The sequence below is a fragment of the Pyrus communis genome, chromosome 5 (assembly GCF_041283825.1).
Source record: "Pyrus communis isolate YQ-2024b chromosome 5, ASM4128382v1, whole genome shotgun sequence".
Lineage (NCBI taxonomy): Eukaryota > Viridiplantae > Streptophyta > Magnoliopsida > Rosales > Rosaceae > Pyrus > Pyrus communis.
In genome coordinates, this window is record NC_142569.1 from 34,177,794 (window position 1) to 34,195,640 (window position 17,847).

A 17,847-nucleotide genomic window follows, 5' to 3' on the forward strand; every position below is an offset into this window, starting at 1 on the left:
CCAACAAGGATCTGGTCATCTGTGGAGTTCTTTGAGTAGAAGAGACCCATGTCTGTTGTCCCACGAAGGTATCGCAATACATCTTTGATACCCTTCCAATGGCGAATTGTTGGAGCAGAGCTATACCTTGCTAACAAATTAACTGAAAAAGCTATATCTGGTCTAGTACATTGTGCTAAATACAACAAAGCACCTATTGCACTCAGATATGGTACTTCTGGACCAAGGACTAGCTCATCCTCTTCTTTTGGACGAAATGGATCTTTCTTAATGTCCAAAGAACGAATGACCATTGGCGTGATTAGTGGATAAGCCTTGTCCATACCAAATCGCTTCAGAATTTTTTCAATGTAAGCTGATTGGTGGACCAAAATTCCACTAGCACAATGCTCGATCTGCAGGCCGAGACAATATTTTGTTTTTCCAAGGTCTTTCATTTCAAATTCGCTTTTCAGATATTCAGCAGTTTTATTGAGCTCTTCAGGAGTCCCAACTAGATTCATATCATCAACATATACTGCCACTATAGCGAATCCAGAATTGGATTTCTTAATGAACACACAAGGACAAATAACATTGTTGATATACCCTTCTTTGATCAAATACTCACTGAGACGATTATACCACATTGGTCCAGATTGTTTCAGACCATACAATGATCGCCTTAATTTGATCGAGAGCATACCTCGTGGTTTATTACTTGTTTCAGGCAACTTAAGTCCTTCTAGGACTTTCATATAGATGTCAGTATCTAATTCTCCATATAGATACGCAGTGATGACATTCATAAGTCGCATGTCAAGTCTTTCTGAAACGACTAAACTTATTAAGTAACGAAACGTAATTGCGTCCATTACAGGAGAGTATGTCTCCTCATAATCAATTCCAGGTCTTTGAGAAAAACCTTGTGCAACGAGTCGTGCTTTGTATCTTGCGATCTCGTTTTTCTCATTGCGTTTCCTTGTGAATACCCATTTGTAACCCACGGGGTTTACACTAGGCGGGGTTTGGACTACTGGTCCAAAAACATTCCGCTTTTCCAAGGAATTTAATTCTGCTTGGATTGCATCTTTCTACTTAGGCCAATCCTGTCTCTGTTTGCATTCATCAACAGAGCGGGGCTCAATATCATCACTTAAGATGATTTCAGTGGCTACTGCAAATGCAAACATATCATCGATGATTATTTCATTTCGATCCCACAATTCATTTGTACATGCATAATTTATGGAGATTTCTTTACTTTCATGTACTTCTGTCTCTTCAGGGACAGATGTCTCATCAAGGACATTTTCTTTTTCTGGAAGTCCAGAATGATGAATTGTGGATGTATCATTCATTTTCTCTTCCTGAATGATTTCATTTGGATTCAGTTGTGCCCTCGACTTTCTCTTTCGAGGAGCTGAATCTTTTGAACCTTGGGGTCTACCACGCTTCAGGCGTGCACCAGATGAATCATTTGCTGCCACTTTATTTTGTCCAACAGTGACATCAATTCTTGCAGGTGCATTTGCAGCTGGTATATGTGATTTTGTCACTTTCATAGCATCATTAAATGCATCTGGCATTTGATTGGCAATGCTTTGAAGATGAACGATCCTTCTCACTTCATTTTCACATTGAATGCTGCGAGGATCAAAATGAGACAAGGTGGGAACAACCCATGTCAGCTTTTTCCGTTCTTCTGGAACGGTCTTTTCTCCCCCTAACAACGGGAAAATTGTCTTATCAAAGTGACAATCAGCAAAACGAGCTGTAAACATATCACCTGTCAAGGGTTCCAAATATCTAATGATTGATGGTGAATCAAAACCCAAGTAAATTCCCAGTCTACGCTGAGGTCCCATTTTAGTGCGTTGTAGCGGTGCAATAGGCACATAAACAGCACAACCAAAAACTCGTAAATGGGAAATGTTTGGCTGATGTCCAAACACGAGTTGTACTGAAGAGTATTGATGGTTGGCTATAGGTCTCAATCGAACCAATGATGCAGCATGTAAGATGGCATGTCCCCACGCAGAGACTGGTAATTTGGTTTTCATAAGCAGAGTGCGAGCTATTAACTGAAGCCGCTTGATCAATGCTTCTGCTAAACCATTTTGAGTATGGACATGAGGAACAGGGTGTTCAACATCAATGCCCAATGTCATGCAATAATCATCAAAGGTTTGAGATGTAAATTCACCAGCATTATCAAGTCGGATAGACTTAATGGGATAATCTGGGAACTGTGCTCGTAACTTAATTATTTGAGCAAGAAGTCTCGCAAAGGCTACATTCCGAGTAGACAAGAGGCAAACATGTGACCATCGGGTAGATGCATCAACCAAAACCATAAAATATCGAAATGGTCCACATGATGGTTGAATAGGCCCACAAATATCCCCTTGAATTCTTTGCAGAAATGATGGGGATTCAGCATCAACCTTTAGTTGAGATGATCTAATTACCAACTTCCCTTGAGAACAAGCTTTGCAAGGGTTATCATTTAAGGCAGCAATGTGTCTATTCACTAATGGATGTCCATTAGAGTTGGTAATGATTCTACGCATCATGGTAGATCCTGGATGACCCAGACAGTCATGCCAAAGCATGTAAACCTTTGAATCAATGAACTTCTGGTTCATGACAGTATGTGATTCAATTGTCCTTATGTATGTATAATATAATCCACTCGACATACCATGCAACTTCTCCAATATACGCTTCTGGGTATCATTGAAGGTAATGCATAGATACTCCACATTTTCTGCACTTTTTGTTTCAATGTGGTATCCATTTAGACGTATGTCTTTGAAACTCAACAAATTTCGAGTAGATCGAGTAGCATACAATGCATTCTGTATGGACAATATTGTTCCATTTGGTAACATAATCTGGGCTTTCCCTGAACCTTGAATTACATCTGAAGGTCCTGATATTGTTGTTACCCCTACTCTTGTAGGTATTAAGCTTGAGAAATACTTTCGATCACGAAGTATTGTATGTGTGGTTGCACTGTCTGCAAGACAAATATCTCCGCCATTTCTCATGTTTTGAGAACAACCACAATTTTTATCCATGCTCTCTGAGTAAGAGAATCAGAATTAAAAGCAAGTTATAACAAGAAAATTTACATGCCACTTTTATTGAATCTGAAAATACTACAAGTTCAGCATAATAAAAGTACATTAATGATTCAATCGGACCGATATACTTCATTTTCCCTTTCCACAATATAGTCTGAAACATCTAGATGAGTTGTGTTCAACTGTCCTGATAAGTCAAACACTGGATCAGGTATATCCATTGGTCTAGCCTGGTCGAGAAAGTTGGTCTCGACACCCTTCTCCTTGAGGGAGGCTTGATACAGATCCACTAGATGTTTTGGGGTACGACAAGTACGCGCCCAATGCCTATTGCCACCACACCTATGGCAGGCTCCTTCAGGGTTTCTAGGAGCATTATTCATATGAGCTTTGCCTTTGTGGCGACTCGCATTTTTGAAGCTCGGGCCTGAATTATGTCTCGGAACTTGGTTGTGAAACTGAACTCCATGGTTCTTGCCTTTCCTATTCCATCGACCTCGTTTGTGGCCACGTCCTCGTTTATGATTATCACCACCAGAGGATGTGGCGTTCACTTCGAGGGAAGCAACATTCACTTCTGGGAATGGTGCAGATCCAGTAGGTCGGGAATGATGGTTTTTCATCAGGAGCTCATCATTCTGTTCAGCTACTAAGAGCACAGATATCAGCTGGTTGTACTCAGTGTAGCCTCGCGCTCTATACTGCTGCTGCAGGAGCACATTGAAGGCATGAAATGTGCTGAAAGTCTTTTCCAGCATATGCTCCTCAGTAATAATATCCCCATAGAGCTTCATCTGAAAGGTAATTCTGAACAATGCAGAATTATATTCTGCCACTGACTTGAAGTCTTGGATCCTCAGATGAGTCCACTCATAGCGGGCCCTTGGAAGAATCACCGTTGTCTGGTGATTGTATCTGTTTCTCAAGGCATTCCAGAAAGCTAACGGATCTTCAACCGTTAAGTACTCGCTCTTTAGCGCCTCATCAAGATGGCGGCGAATGAAAATCATGGCCTTTGCCCGATCTTGAGAGGATGAGTTGCTCTCTTCCCTGATGGTATCTCCAAGATTCCCTGCTTCCAGATGGATCTTGGTATCCAGTACCCAGGTCAGGTAATTCTTCCCGATAATATCCAGGACAGCAAATTCAAGCTTCGCCAAGTTCGCCATTTTCTTTTCTGAAAGAAAATGAGATGTGTAAGAACTTGGAATAATATGTATTCCTGGAGGAATATGATGTTAGAACTTCTGGTTCTTACAAATTTTTCATTTTGATCTTCAGGCCAAAATGATAAGCACTCGAAACTTCTGGCTCGAGATTTTCAGGATGAATGAGAAAGGCGATCATACCGCACCATTCTCATTGAAATAATGTAATATAGAATGGGCGATTATTCCGCACCACTCAAGTAACAGAAAAATTAAATATGCAGAGCAGCGTGGGCGATTATACCGCACCACATAAAATTACAATGAAATTAAACAGTAGGTAAATTCAAATATGTAGGGTAGGGTGTGCGATTATACCGCTCCACCTAAAAATTGCAGTAAAATTAAATCTGCAGTCCAAGATAGGCGATGATACCGCACCGTCTTGGATCGCAGTAAGAATAAATTTGCAGTTCAAGATGGGCGATTGTACCGCACCATCTTGGATTGCAGTAGAATTAACATAAATAAATACCGGGTTAGTAATCAATCTCTACACCAAACAAGTAATCAAAGATGTATGTAACCGTTAGTTGGAGGACTAAGAGCAGGCACGGAGCAAACAATTCGTCGCGAGGGTACACGGCGCAGTTGAGGCAGAGGAAGAAGATGAACAGTAAAAACCTTAAAGGAAACATTTTTTCTTTCTTTCTTTCGTTCGTTCGGCGAAGAGAGATGAGAGAATAATTATATATAGAGACTCGTGCTGATAACGTATTATAAAAGGGTTAAAGTTTGAGAGATAACCTTTTTAAGTGGTAGGTGCAAGGTAGATGTAAAATGCCACACTAAAATTATAGCACAGGCAGATAACAAATAAAAGGTAGATGAATAGATGATGTTACTGATATTTTTTTCTAGTTTTCTTTCTTCTTATCTTTTCTGTTACATGAAAACATATGGAGTGCTCTATTTATAGAGCAACTTCATACAGATGCATTAACTGCATTTTGAAACTTGTAACGCGTCTTCTGACAACATAATGCATTTTCCACTTTCATTTTCTACAAATGGAACTGTCGGCATTCATTGCCCATGAGACTTTTCAACATATATATATATATAAGAAAGGATAAGATATATATATATATATAGACACACACACACACACATGCCATTACATGGTGTAAGAGTGAATTGCCCAGGAATTGAAAAAGGGGTCGAATTTCTTAGATATTTTGGGACTTCTGGAGATGGGTAGGTGTTGTTTTAGTGGGATTTTGACTGTGTTGTTGGGGTGTGTGTGGTTGGTGCTGCTGGGTGCAGTGGAGGGATACCCAGCAGAGGATCTGGTAGTGAGTCTGCCTGGTCAGCCAAGTGTTGGGTTCAAACAGTATGCTGGGTATGTTGATGTGGATGTGAAAGCTGGGAGGAGTTTGTTTTACTACTTTGTTGAAGCAGATAAGCAGCCTGACAGGAAGCCCCTCACTCTTTGGCTCAATGGAGGTAAACTCTCACCCTTTTCTGGGTTTCTTGAAAGCAAATTACAAATATTGGTTCAACTCTGTTGTGTAATTCATAGGTGTATTTAACTGACATTTTTCATGTTATTTATGATGAATTCTTCAAATTATGTGTGTGTGTATATATATATATATTTATGTAGGGTGTGCATAAAAGCTTTCGATAATCCTTTATATTCAGCTGGATTTTTTTTTTTTTTTTTGAAATCTGCTGCAGTTTTTTATTTTTAGGATATTTTGCATTTGTTGTAACCAACTTGAATTTGGTTGCTTGTTAAAAGAACTTGTTATATATACCATATTACTATACCCTTTTCTGCAATGTTATCTCAATGTTTGTGGTTTTTACAATTGTTCTTGAAAGTGAGGATCTTAAACTCCGAATAGTTGATAACATCGGGTGATTAACTTTGTGTCAGGCCCGGGGTGTTCTTCCATCGGCGGAGGTGCCTTTACGGAGTTGGGTCCATTTTATCCAACAGGTGATGGTAGAGGCCTCCGGAGAAATAAAATGTCGTGGAACAGAGGTATTTCCGTATAGAACATGTGAATTTTCCTTTTTTCCGGAGTGTCTCTGTTCAGCTGTTAATCGGAATCATAACTAAATAGTGTACCATTTGTTCATTTCTTGTAGCATCAAATCTCCTTTTTGTTGAGTCTCCTGCTGGAGTAGGATGGTCATACTCAAATACTAGTTCAGATTATAACTCTGGGGATGCCTCAACTGGTATAGTGAACAGCTAATTCCGCTTTCCTTTCTTTACACTGATTCAAGGGTGTGCTTATTCTACATGTTTTCTTTTGGTTGATGAAACCTGTCAACCAAGCTTAACAACTTTTTTCTCCGTCATTTGATTTTGGCAGCAAGAGATATGCACACATTCTTGCTGAAATGGTATGAGAAGTTTCCAACTTTCAGATCCCGAGAGTTGTTTCTTACCGGAGAAAGCTATGCAGGTCTGCAAAGTCTGATATACTTTCAATTCTATAATCTGTTACTAGTAAACGGAACTCTTACAATTAATTCAAACCTTTTCTAAATATAATCATTGCAGTTACGATTTTAGTTTTTACTCTTTCTTTCCCACATCTCCTGCCTACGAATTATCATTTGGAAACAGTTCTTACCATCTGAACTGTTTATGTACAGGGCACTACATACCGCAATTGGCCATTGCCATATTAGACCATAATAAACAATCAACTGGTTTCAAGTTCAATCTTAAAGGGGTTGCTGTAAGAAGACTTCACATATTTTTGAATTCCTCGCTTTCATCTATCTCTATAGTTGTCAGTTCACTTTTTTGAACTTTTCTTATCCGTTACCTTGCAGATTGGGAATCCACTGCTGAGACCTGATCATGATGCTCGGGCAACATATGAATACTTTTGGTCTCATGGAATGATTTCTGATGAAATTGGCCTTACTATCATGAACGAATGCGATTTTGACGATTATGTCTCTGCAAATACTCACAATGTAAGTCTTGAATGCAACAAAGCAGTATCTCAAGCAAAACAAATAGTTGGTGATTACATAAACGATTACGATGTGATTCTTGATGTTTGCTATCCATCTATAGTGGAGCAAGAGTTACGACTGCGGAAAATGGTATTTTCTATTCTACTTTATTTTGTTCAATATCTGTTTTCTTTTTCATCTTTCATTCTCATTTCATGGAACTTTGTCGTTTCATTGTTTCAACGAGTTTTTCCTTTACTCCTGTTTTCTGCAGGCTACTAAGATAAGTGTTGGAGTTGATGTATGTATGACGTATGAAAGACGGTTTTATTTGAACCTTCCCGAAGTTCAGGAAGCCCTTCATGCAAATCGTACAAACTTGCCTTATACTTGGAGTATGTGCAGTGGGTAAGTGAATATAACCTTTCTTATGCATTGGTAGAATTTAATGACTTATCTTCAGTCTACGCTCGCGTATGTCATATGATTGGTCTTCTCTTCTTTGTGTTATACAGCGTTCTTAATTACAGCGATACTGATTGGAACATCAACATCCTTCCCTTGCTCACAAGGATAGTTCAAAATCATATTCCCATTTGGGTTTTCAGGTAATTCGTTATGCTAATGTGTACAGGAGCTAAGTTGAACAGTACCTACTCTAATTTTTAGTGTTGCTACATAACATGATTTTCAACCGAATGCAGTGGGGATCAAGATTCTGTGGTACCATTATTGGGCTCCCGGACACTGATACGTGAACTAGCACATGACCTAAAGTTCCCGATAACAGTCCCATACGGAGCTTGGTTTCACAAGGGCCAGGTGCTTATGCTCTCTTCCTTTGGTAATTCTATTCAAATTTGACAGTCTGTCTCTCTTCAACATTGCTTATGAATATCCGTACGTGTTTTAATGAATAGGTGGGCGGTTGGGCTACAGAGTACGGAAATCTGTTGACATTTGCCACAGTAAGGGGCGCTGCTCATATGGTCCCCTATGCTCAACCTTCAAGAGCATTGCGCCTCTTCAGTTCATTTGTTCATGGTCGAAGATTGCCCAACACAACGCTTCCTTCCATTTACGACTAAACAAGTTATGGGAATTGGTACAATGTAGCGGTAGAAGCTACTAGGTTCAGAAATTCATTTCTTTACCGCAAGGGCAATAAAGAAAGTTGATTTGTTTTTGGCAAGAGTACGGAAAAAAAAAGAGGGATGGGCGATAAGTGTAGAAAAGAAGATTTCAACGGCATCTGCAAAAGCATTCATTTGAGGCCAATCAAGAACTCTGCAAAAACATTTCATCGATAGCTCGTGTTTTTCATACATTTTTTAATGGAAAGATCTGGAGTGAGTTGACAATCACTTAACTTTTGTGTTTGAATCATACAAAATGAAACTGGGAATCCCATTCAAGTAGCAGTCTTACGGTAGAAATTGATCGGCCGGATGAGTTTGTAACAATGGTCAGATGTATCAACCTAAGAAATGGACAAACATGAGGTTTCTAAAAGAAATAAATGTTCATGATTATAATCAAATGATCCCAGACAATTTTGAATACAATGACGCTTTGCAAGGATTATTCTTAGATGGAGATCTAAAAACTAGACGGTTTCGATCATTCAAATTCAACGCCAAGTGTGTAATAACTAGGTTGCAAGTTGTTGGAGCAATTTGACTCCAGGGGTCGTGAAACTCCATCAGAAACCACCAAGAAGGCTCAGTTTTTAGAGAAACTTGATACAAACATACAAGCAATCTACCAACACAATTAATCATGTTTTAACTTTAAACAATCATTCAAAGCAGCGACACAACTTTTCTGTTGTTTAAATATGCAGATACCAGTTTCATGCTTGGAAAGTAATTGATCAAAAAAGGGAGAAAGCGAGCTCTTTAGCTGTTAGGCGGAACACCGCACGTAAGTCCCACATCGACCGCGTCCAAAATAGTATAGCTGTTCATATACCCGAACAAAGGATAGAAGTTCACGACCTTACTTGAACAGGATCTGTTCTATAGGATCGTTCTTCTGTCTCCTTAGGAATCCCAACCTGGTCGATGAATAATGACCGTGCGACCAGAGCGTGTATACCAGTTTCTGGTTCCATCAAGCAGTAGATGATCGTTCTCAGCTAGTTTTCTCTGTCTGGGGTGGTCGCACGGTAGTCTGACAGGTTCCCATATATATGTTTTTTTTCTCCTCAAGACGTTCGTTTTTGGTTTACTTCACACCACCTCACCCACGGAAATAATTCTTTCGTTTTTAATATTGATTTTTCATTTCTGCTGACTAAATATAGATGGAAAGAAAATCGCAGGATTGATAGATAAAAAAATGTAGGACTGTGTTTAGGATCGGATTTGTAGAAAAAGGTATGTAGGCTAAAAAATATATTTGTTATTGATACGTGAATGTGGAAAAATGGAAGAGAATGCTTATTTTTTCATTATCTTTCTCTACAAGATTACAAGGATATATATACATGATACAAATGTGTAGGTAGGACAAGGTAGGACGGCTGTAGAGGACAAGGTAGCCGTCCTAGTGTGTAGGTAGGACAAGGTAGGATGGTTGTAGGACGGCTTGACGGCTGTAGGACGGCTTGACGGCTGTAGGACGGCTTATTCTTCCAATAATAATATTATATACAATTACACAAGGACTCCAACCATATTCCTTATTTGTCTAACAATCCCCCTCAAGTTGGAGAGTGGATGTCAAGAACTCCCAACTTGCGTAACATACCCGAAAACTTTTTTTTCCCAAGAGGTTTGGTAAACAAGTCTGCCAGCTGTTGTGCCGTACCCACATGCTTGGTCTCTATTGTGCCATCTACAATCTTATCTCGTATAAAGTGACAATCCATCTCAATGTGACGAGTTCGTTCATGAAAAACAGGATTGGCAGCTATATGTAACGCTGCTTGATTATCACAAAATAAAATGGAAGGACCATCCAAAGGAATGTTCAAATCCTTCAACAAAAAACGAAGCCAAACTATCTCGCAACAAGCACCTGCCATGGCCCTTTATTCCGCCTCTGCTGAAGAGAGCGAAACGGTTTTCTGTCGTTTCGTCCGCCAAGAAATCAAAGAACCGCCCAAGAATACACAATACACAGTAGTCGAACGACGAGTGATAGGGCAACCTGCCCAATCAGAATCACAAAACGCAGTTAACTTGGTCTGGTTGTCAGAACGAAATAATAAACCTTGACCTGGAGTAGCCTTCAAATAACGAACAATACGAAGCGCAGCATCCATATGAGATATCCTTGGCTCGTGCATAAAACGGCTTAGAACATGCACAGAATAGGTGATATCCGGCCGAGTGATAGTGAGATATATTAACCGACCTACTAATCATCGATACTTTTCAGGATCCTTGAGAAGTTCTCCTTTATCAGATAATTTTGTGTCATCCATAGGAAAAACAATGGGTCGTGCTCCCAAAAAACCATAGTCCTTGAGAATCTTTAAGTTGAGAAATATAAATTCCTTGTTTGGAACGAGAAACCTCAATACCCAAAAAATATTTTAAATCACCAAGGTCTTTTATCCGAAAATGATCACGGAGAAAAAACTTCAGAGAATTAATGGCACTAGCATCATTGCCTGTAATCACAATATCATCCACATAAATGAGCAAAGCTGTGAAAGAAATACCAGACTTTTTAGTGAACAATGAATAGTCAGCTTTGGATTGTTGAAAACCGGCAGAAATGATGGCACTAGTGAATTTGGCAAACCATTGGCGAGAAGCCTGCTTAAGACCATAAAGTGACTTGTGAAGGCGACACACAAGATTCTCCCCCTGTCGCCGAAGACCAGGAGGAGGAGACATATAGATTTCTTCATGTAAGTCACCATGTAAGAAAGCATTATTAACATCAAGCTGATGAAGAGACCAAGACTGACTAGCAGCAAGAGCAAGAAGACAACGCACCGTAATCATCTTAGCAGGAGGAGAAAAAGTGTCATGATAATCAATACCTTCAACCTGAGTGAAGCCTTTAGCAACCAAACGAGCTTCGTAGCGGTCAATAGAGCCGTCGGAATTGTGCTTGAGTTTGTACACCCACTTACAACCAATGGGAATTTTGCCAGGGGGCAAGGAAGTTAAAGTCCAAGTACCATTAGCATGTAAAGCTTGAAGCTCCTCAGTCATAGCACGTTGCCAATTGGGGTCAGTGGCAGCCTCGACAAAGGAGGAAGGCTCCACAGTCCGACTGACAGAGTTAATGTAAGAAAAATGTCTGGGAGAGTAACGGTGATAAGAGAGAAAATTACAAAGTGGATATCGCGTACCTTGTGTAGAACCGGGTTGCGAAGTCGAAGATGGGTGGGATGGCAGAATCACCTGCGAGCAAACGTAATCTTTTAAATAGGATGGAGGTTTATGGGAACGGGAAGAGGTGCGGGGAAGGGGAGGATTGGTAGGTAGTGGGGGGGGGGGGTAGGGATGTCCGTGGGTAAAAGGGTGAAAGGTAAGGAAGTAGCGGGGGGGAAGGAGGGGATGCCGAGAGGGCAGGGGCATGGGGAGGAACGGGTAATGGGGCAGCAAGGGAATCTGTGGGAGGCGTGGAAGGGGAGGAAGGTGGAGGAGGGTGAGGCGTCGGGGCAGGAAGGGGTGGGTTATATGTAAAGTCCAGAGGGGGTGGGATGGGTAGGGTAGGCGAAGAGGATGGGATATGAGGGTGAGAAACGGCATAAGGGAAAGTACTTTCGTGAAAGATGACGTCTCGACTAGTGAAAATGCGGTGATTGTCGAGATCGTAAAGGGTATAGGCCTTTTGTCCATGAGGATAATCGAGAAAAATGCAACGATGAGCCCGAGGGGAAAATTTGGTGGTGGGAGTGACAGAGGTGGCATATGCCAGACAACCAAAGACGCGGAAGTGGTCATAAGATGGGGTTTTCGAAAAGAGAACCTCAAATGGGGATTTATGATGGAGAAGACAGGTAGGGAGACGATTGATGAGATAAGTAGCGGTAAGAACACATTCCCCCCAAAACTTGATAGGAAGATGGGATTAAAAACGAAGGGCGCGAGCGGTTTCAAGAAGATGACGATGTTCAACAACGCCATTTTGTTGGGGGGTATAAACACAAGAAGTTTGTAAAAGCACCCCATGATCAGAGAAAAAACTACGAAGAGATAAAAATTCACCACCATTGTCAGTACGAATGCATTGGATGGTAGTGCGGAATTGGGTAGTGACATAAGCAAAAAAATCCTTAATTAATTGTTGAGTGTCAGATTTATGTTTCATGAGGAAGACCCACGTAAAGCGAGAAAAATCATCCACAATGGTTAAGAAATAATGAGCACCAGAAAGAGAAGATTGACGATTCGGGCCCCAAATATCACAATGAATTAAAGCAAAAGGGAAAGTTGATGAAATTGAACTCAAAAGAAAAGGTTGACGAGTTTGTTTTGCCAACGGACAAACATCACAAATATGACTAGAATCAAAAGTACAATTAAGAGAGCTAGATGCTAAAGCTTGCAAACGAGTGGAGGAGGGGATGGTAATGATGTTGCAGAGAGGTTGACGGGTGGGGAGAGAAGAGGTAAGGGCCACAAGGTAATACAGATCGCCACGTCGCTTACCCACACCAATCATCGCCTTCGAAACCAAGTCCTGCAAAACACACCAAGAAGGAAAGAAGGTTATGGAACACGATAATCCATCTGTAAGTTTACCAACCGATAAAAGGTCCACTCGGAAATTAGGGACACATAAAACATCCTTCAAAGTAACTGAGGAATTTAAAGGAAGAGTGCCGGTAAAAGTAATGGGAGCGGAAGCATCACTAGGCAAAGAAACAGGCGGCAAATGTGAAGGATAACGATTAACCAAACATGAAGCGGAAGAAGTAATATGATCCGTAACACCACTGTCAAGAATCCATTGACCATGACGAGAGGTGACAGGTAACAAACCTTGGGCAAAATCAGTAGTGAGCACGGCATTGGCCTGAGGAGGGGTGGTGGTGTCACGTAGAGCAGCTAGAACACGGGAGTGCTGCTCGGCAGAGAGGTCAGGCATGGCAAGCTGCAAGTCATGCAAAGTGGGCTGGGTCCCGTGCACTTGGTGGGTCGCTGGAGTAGAAGAGGAGGCGGGGGCCTGGGTGCCTTGCACGTGATGGGCCTGATTGAAATTATGGGGCCGGGAAGCAGAAAACCGTGGCTGCCGGGGAGGACTGGAAGGTGCATGGCTGCGGGAAGAACTGGAAGCAGTGGCACGGCGCGGTGGTCGCCACGGTTGGCCATGGAGAGGATGGCCAACGGGATAGCCATGAAGTTTATGGCAGGTGTCTCGGGTATGATAACCAAAATTGCAGTAGGTGCAGTGGAGGGGAGGACGAGCAGAGGAGGGACGGGACGGCCACGAACAGCCATGGGAACGGCAGAGAAAGCTGCCGAAAAAAAAATTAGGGCTAAGGTTATAAACCTGCTCTGTATACCATGTAGAAAAAGGTATGTAGGCTAAAAAATATATTTGTTATTGATACGTGAATGTGGAAAAATGGAAGAGAATGCAAATGGAAGAGAATGCTTATGGAAGAGAATGCTTATTTTTTCATTATCTTTCTCTACAAGATTACAAGGATATATATACATGATACAAATGTGTAGGTAGGACAAGGTAGCCGTCCTAGTGTGTAGGTAGGACAAGGTAGGACGGCTGTAGAGGACAAGGTAGCCGTCCTAGTGTGTAGGTAGGACAAGGTAGGACGGCTGTAGGACGGCTTGATGGCTGTAGGACGGCTTATTCTTCCAATAATAATATTATATACAATTACACAAGGACTCCAACCATATTCCTTATTAGTCTAACAGGATTCACATAGGAACCGGTGGGCTTGGGACCCTTCGAATGCTGGGAGAAGCACCTATTGATTGACCACACAGAGGGCTTTAAGTGCCTGACCATTTCGTGTTTTTTTTTTTTTTTTTTTACTACATCGATATTTTTACACTAAGGGTAGGAAGAGTTCGGCAAAACCGCACAATGAGGAGACTATTTCGTTTTTAATTTCATGTTTTCATATTATTTTTTTCTTACTAGATCATGTTCCTTGAACACTGTAAATTTTAATTGTACTCATAATTTAACCTGGTTCCTCCTCCTTTTTTGTTATTTCATTTGAAGCTGCTGCATTGTAGTTGTTTTCTGGTACTTTTGCTCCCTTTCCTTTTCCTAGAAAATGAAAGACTCTGCCTGACTGCCTCATTCATTTTCATCTTTGAAGCAACAAAAAGGGGTTTGAAATAATGATTGGTTGCATTCGGAAAGAAAAAGGTACGCCTGAAATTTGGACTGCCGGAAACCTTAGGAATTGGTGTGCTTCGATTTGACCTCTATATGCGCTCCAACACTTCCACCACTACTTGGCTTTATTCCTGAGGTTGAGGGGAGTCTATTGGTGGTGGTGATCGACAGTAATCATTGTCGTAGTCATCGGAAAATGAGAAAACTCGTCGGAAACCCTCGGCACTTTGTGGCTTCGACTTGGAAAAATGAGTGAGAAAATGGAAAATCTAACAACACCAAGATGTTGGTCTCGTCATGAGCTTTCCACGGACACTAAGATCACCTAAAATGGAAGTCGGATGAGGGAGATATGGCTAGGTCAAAAATGGTGGTTTGCGGATCCACAAACGGATCAAAATGACCCAACTCGGTCTCTCCTTTCCCCTTCTTTCTCTCCCTTCCCATTGGCTCTCCCCCTCCTTCCATTTATCTCCCGCATCTCTCATTTTTCCCCTCTCGCTTGCTGCCACCTGGCAGCTTCTAATCATTTTATTTTTTTATTATTTTATTTCCTTTCAAACAACTAAAACGTCTCTAATTTCTTCGTTGCAACTCCGATTCGCGAACGGTTTTCGCCTACACGCTCATATGATCGAACTCTATCCAATTGTACTTAGTGTGACCTTGCAAAGTCCACAAATTTTTAATGATTACTGACCAAAATTCAAAATTCAAACTTCGTAATTAGTCTAATTAAAATCTAAAGTTAATATAAATTCTCAAAAATAATATAAAATCTCCTTAATACAAATACGTAGTTTGCAATAGTGAAATCCAGGAATGAGATTTCACATAGGTACCTGCCCATACCCGTCTAAGTTGCAACTCACTTTGACAAAAAATAGATAACTTTTATTTTGCATTTATTTTTTACAATAAATTATAAGAGACTTGTTACATACTTAAATGGATACATACACTTATATACACAACATATAATAGATTTACTTAAATCATCCTAGTCCACCTAGGCATCCTCCTAGACATTAAGCTCCAGCTCGGCGCTCGACTAGTTCCTAACGTCTTTTAAAACCTTATTTGAAATACACTACTAATGACTTAGTTTTTCAATTTTTCAACAAAATAATCACATGAAGGGCACGAGTTTTGTGTTTTAATATCATTTCCAAAAATCCAATTTATCCTTACATATGCCACTTGTGAGCTAATTATGTCGAAAAACTAGATAATAATAAGTTCTTATTCTTGAATTGCAACAAAAGTTTAATTGTAACATCTCACATCAACCAACAGAGAGGGGGTGATGTGCTTTATATGTACATGCTCCCCTCCATATAGCACGAGGCATTTTGGGAGCTCACTGGCTTCGGAGTTCATCGGAACCCTAAAGTTAAGCAAGTTCGCACGAGAGCAATCCTAGGATGGGTGATCCATTGGAAAATTCTCGTGTGAGTTCCTAGAAACAAAACCGTGAGGGCGTGGTTGGGACCCAAAGCAGATAATATCGTGCTACGACGGAGTCGAACTCGGAATGTGGTGAAGCCCTAATCGGGATGTGAAATTAACCGCAAATGCTAAAAACTTCACTAAGAATTTCACTAAAAATATATTGAGGGGGAAAGAAATCAAGCACAAAATCTCAAAGGAGCGAAAAATTGAGGTGAGATAGTACTGGCACTAAAAAAATGTCATCTTGTGTGTCAAAATTCAAAAAGTATAATAACATAAAATGAATATGTACTTGAAGGAGTGCAAAATGATCAGCTTAGAGCTTTCATCCTACTTTTGAGGTTTTGATTCGAGCCCTCATTCTCTCGACAACGTCTGTACAGTGGGAAATAAAAAAGAATAGAAAGATGAAGAAGGTCTCAAAGAATTGCTCCAATTAGGGAACTTTTTTTTTCACGTACATGCACATAACTGCATGTTACTACTAAACAATATACTAGAGTAGTCAAACTTCACTTTAAAATGCGTTATCTTAATATTGACTAATATGATTGGTTTTGTTTGTTTTTGTTTTGTTTTTCAAACCCCAATAAAAGGTGTTAATTTAGAATTGAAAATGACAACTTTGGCTCTTTCAATTGAGCCCCACGAGTATGGACTATATAAAACGATAATAATTCTAATGGTTTTTTAGGAAGAGGATGTTCTTCAGATCCACTTTGTGAGGATCTTAGGAATTCCTATATCTTAACTATTTATTGCACATCGTGCGGTTATTTTTCGTTAGATACTATTTGTATTTAATTTTAAATAAGACAAAAATCAAATAATTTCTGATCACATGATACATGATAAATGGTTAAGATGTAAGGATATAGGGTAGAACCGGATGGGATCAAGTCTGTTTTTCAATGAATAAAGATATTCGTGTGGCCTGCAGAGTGACCTTGAGGGAGAGTAAACGGTTTGACAATCGAGGGCGGCTATGTTGTCTTCTTCCCATGCTTATTTAAACAAAAAAAAAAAACACTCAACATGTTGTCTTCTTCCATCAAAATCATCGAATTAAATGATCTGAACCTTTGAAATTTTATCTAACGGTCAAATATTAATATAGTTTTTAAGAGATGAAAACAGGTCGACCGTTGGATAAAATTTCAAAAGTCCGAATCACTTAATCTGGTGATCTTGGTGGAAGAGATCCAAAGATGATCTCATTCCAGTTCCCTTTTTGTCCATTGAAATCTTGTTTTCCACTTCCTCCTCATGATTAAGAAGATTACTAAGAGCATCTCCACCCGTTACTGGAAAGTAATTGTTGCTTTTGTTTTTACTTTCTTTTACCAACAGGTGGAGATTATCTAAAGATGCTCTGTCTAAAAGAAAACTTTCATGGGCTGCCACCTTATTTTTTTGTCGCATTGTTTTATAATGTTACCTCTATGATATGATAGGATGGGAAGTTAATACCTACTTTAACTATCTGGGGTCAACATATACCTTCATTCGAGAAAACCATAAATGGGGTTCATGACAGATTGGATACAATGTAATATTACAAATTTCATATAACCAGATACAACCAATCATTCGAAATCCATGGTATTTTTTCACATATAATTAAATTTTTGTACATTCATTGCACTTCCAATTTCATCCTTCTTAAGAAATTTGGAAATTTACTAGTTGAGTTATAATTGGTGAATTGTCCTAATGGTTAGGGATTTCTTCTCTAACCTTATGCATTTTGGGTCTAGATCCTCATCCCTCTTCGTTATATTAGTGTAAAGTATCGATTGTACCCAAAAAAATGATGCAAAAGTTTTGTCATAACTACATATGAAAAATACTTGACTCTTATACATAATATGAATCATTCTTCTCTAAGATAAATTATAATTGCAAGAAGT

At 39.9% G+C, this 17,847-nt stretch overlaps 2 protein-coding genes and 1 pseudogene across 3 annotated transcripts; 2 read left to right on the forward strand and 1 right to left on the reverse strand.

Moving 5' to 3' along the window:
• Positions 1 to 3,178: 3,178 nt before the first annotated feature.
• On the reverse strand, positions 3,179 to 4,238 carry LOC148697213 (uncharacterized). The gene has a single exon (XM_088693315.1). It carries the CDS (start codon positions 4,235 to 4,237, stop codon positions 3,179 to 3,181), a length of 1,059 nt encoding a protein of 352 aa, XP_088549441.1. The 5' UTR covers position 4,238.
• Positions 4,239 to 5,344: 1,106 nt separating this feature from the next.
• On the forward strand, positions 5,345 to 8,616 carry LOC137725274 (serine carboxypeptidase-like 42). Of its 2 annotated transcripts, XM_088695073.1 has the most exons (11): positions 5,345 to 5,722; positions 6,159 to 6,266; positions 6,374 to 6,466; positions 6,604 to 6,696; positions 6,890 to 6,975; positions 7,073 to 7,351; positions 7,476 to 7,609; positions 7,717 to 7,809; positions 7,906 to 8,023; positions 8,122 to 8,293; positions 8,334 to 8,565. In XM_088695073.1, exons 1-10 carry the CDS (start codon positions 5,470 to 5,472, stop codon positions 8,287 to 8,289), a joined length of 1,425 nt encoding a protein of 474 aa, XP_088551199.1. In that variant the 5' UTR covers positions 5,345 to 5,469; the 3' UTR covers positions 8,290 to 8,293; positions 8,334 to 8,565. The 2 variants fall into 2 exon arrangements, with proteins under 2 accessions (XP_088551199.1, XP_068320008.2); XM_068463907.2 differs by having other exon boundaries at positions 8,122 to 8,616.
• Positions 8,617 to 9,193: 577 nt separating this feature from the next.
• LOC137727198 (small nucleolar RNA U3) lies at positions 9,194 to 9,383 on the forward strand (annotated as a pseudogene).
• Positions 9,384 to 17,847: the final 8,464 nt, after the last annotated feature.

Bases quoted from the DNA above. Each gene is read 5' to 3' on its own strand.
- LOC148697213 (XM_088693315.1), bottom strand. From the start codon at position 4,237: ATGGCGAACTTGGCGAAGCTTGAATTTGCTGTCCTGGATATTATCGGG.
- LOC137725274 (XM_068463907.2), top strand. From the start codon at position 5,470: ATGGGTAGGTGTTGTTTTAGTGGGATTTTGACTGTGTTGTTGGGGTGT. The intron at 6,267-6,373 runs GTATTTCCGTAT...CATTTCTTGTAG, and splicing joins TAAAATGTCGTGGAACAGAG to CATCAAATCTCCTTTTTGTT. The intron at 7,352-7,475 runs GTATTTTCTATT...TGTTTTCTGCAG, and splicing joins AGTTACGACTGCGGAAAATG to GCTACTAAGATAAGTGTTGG.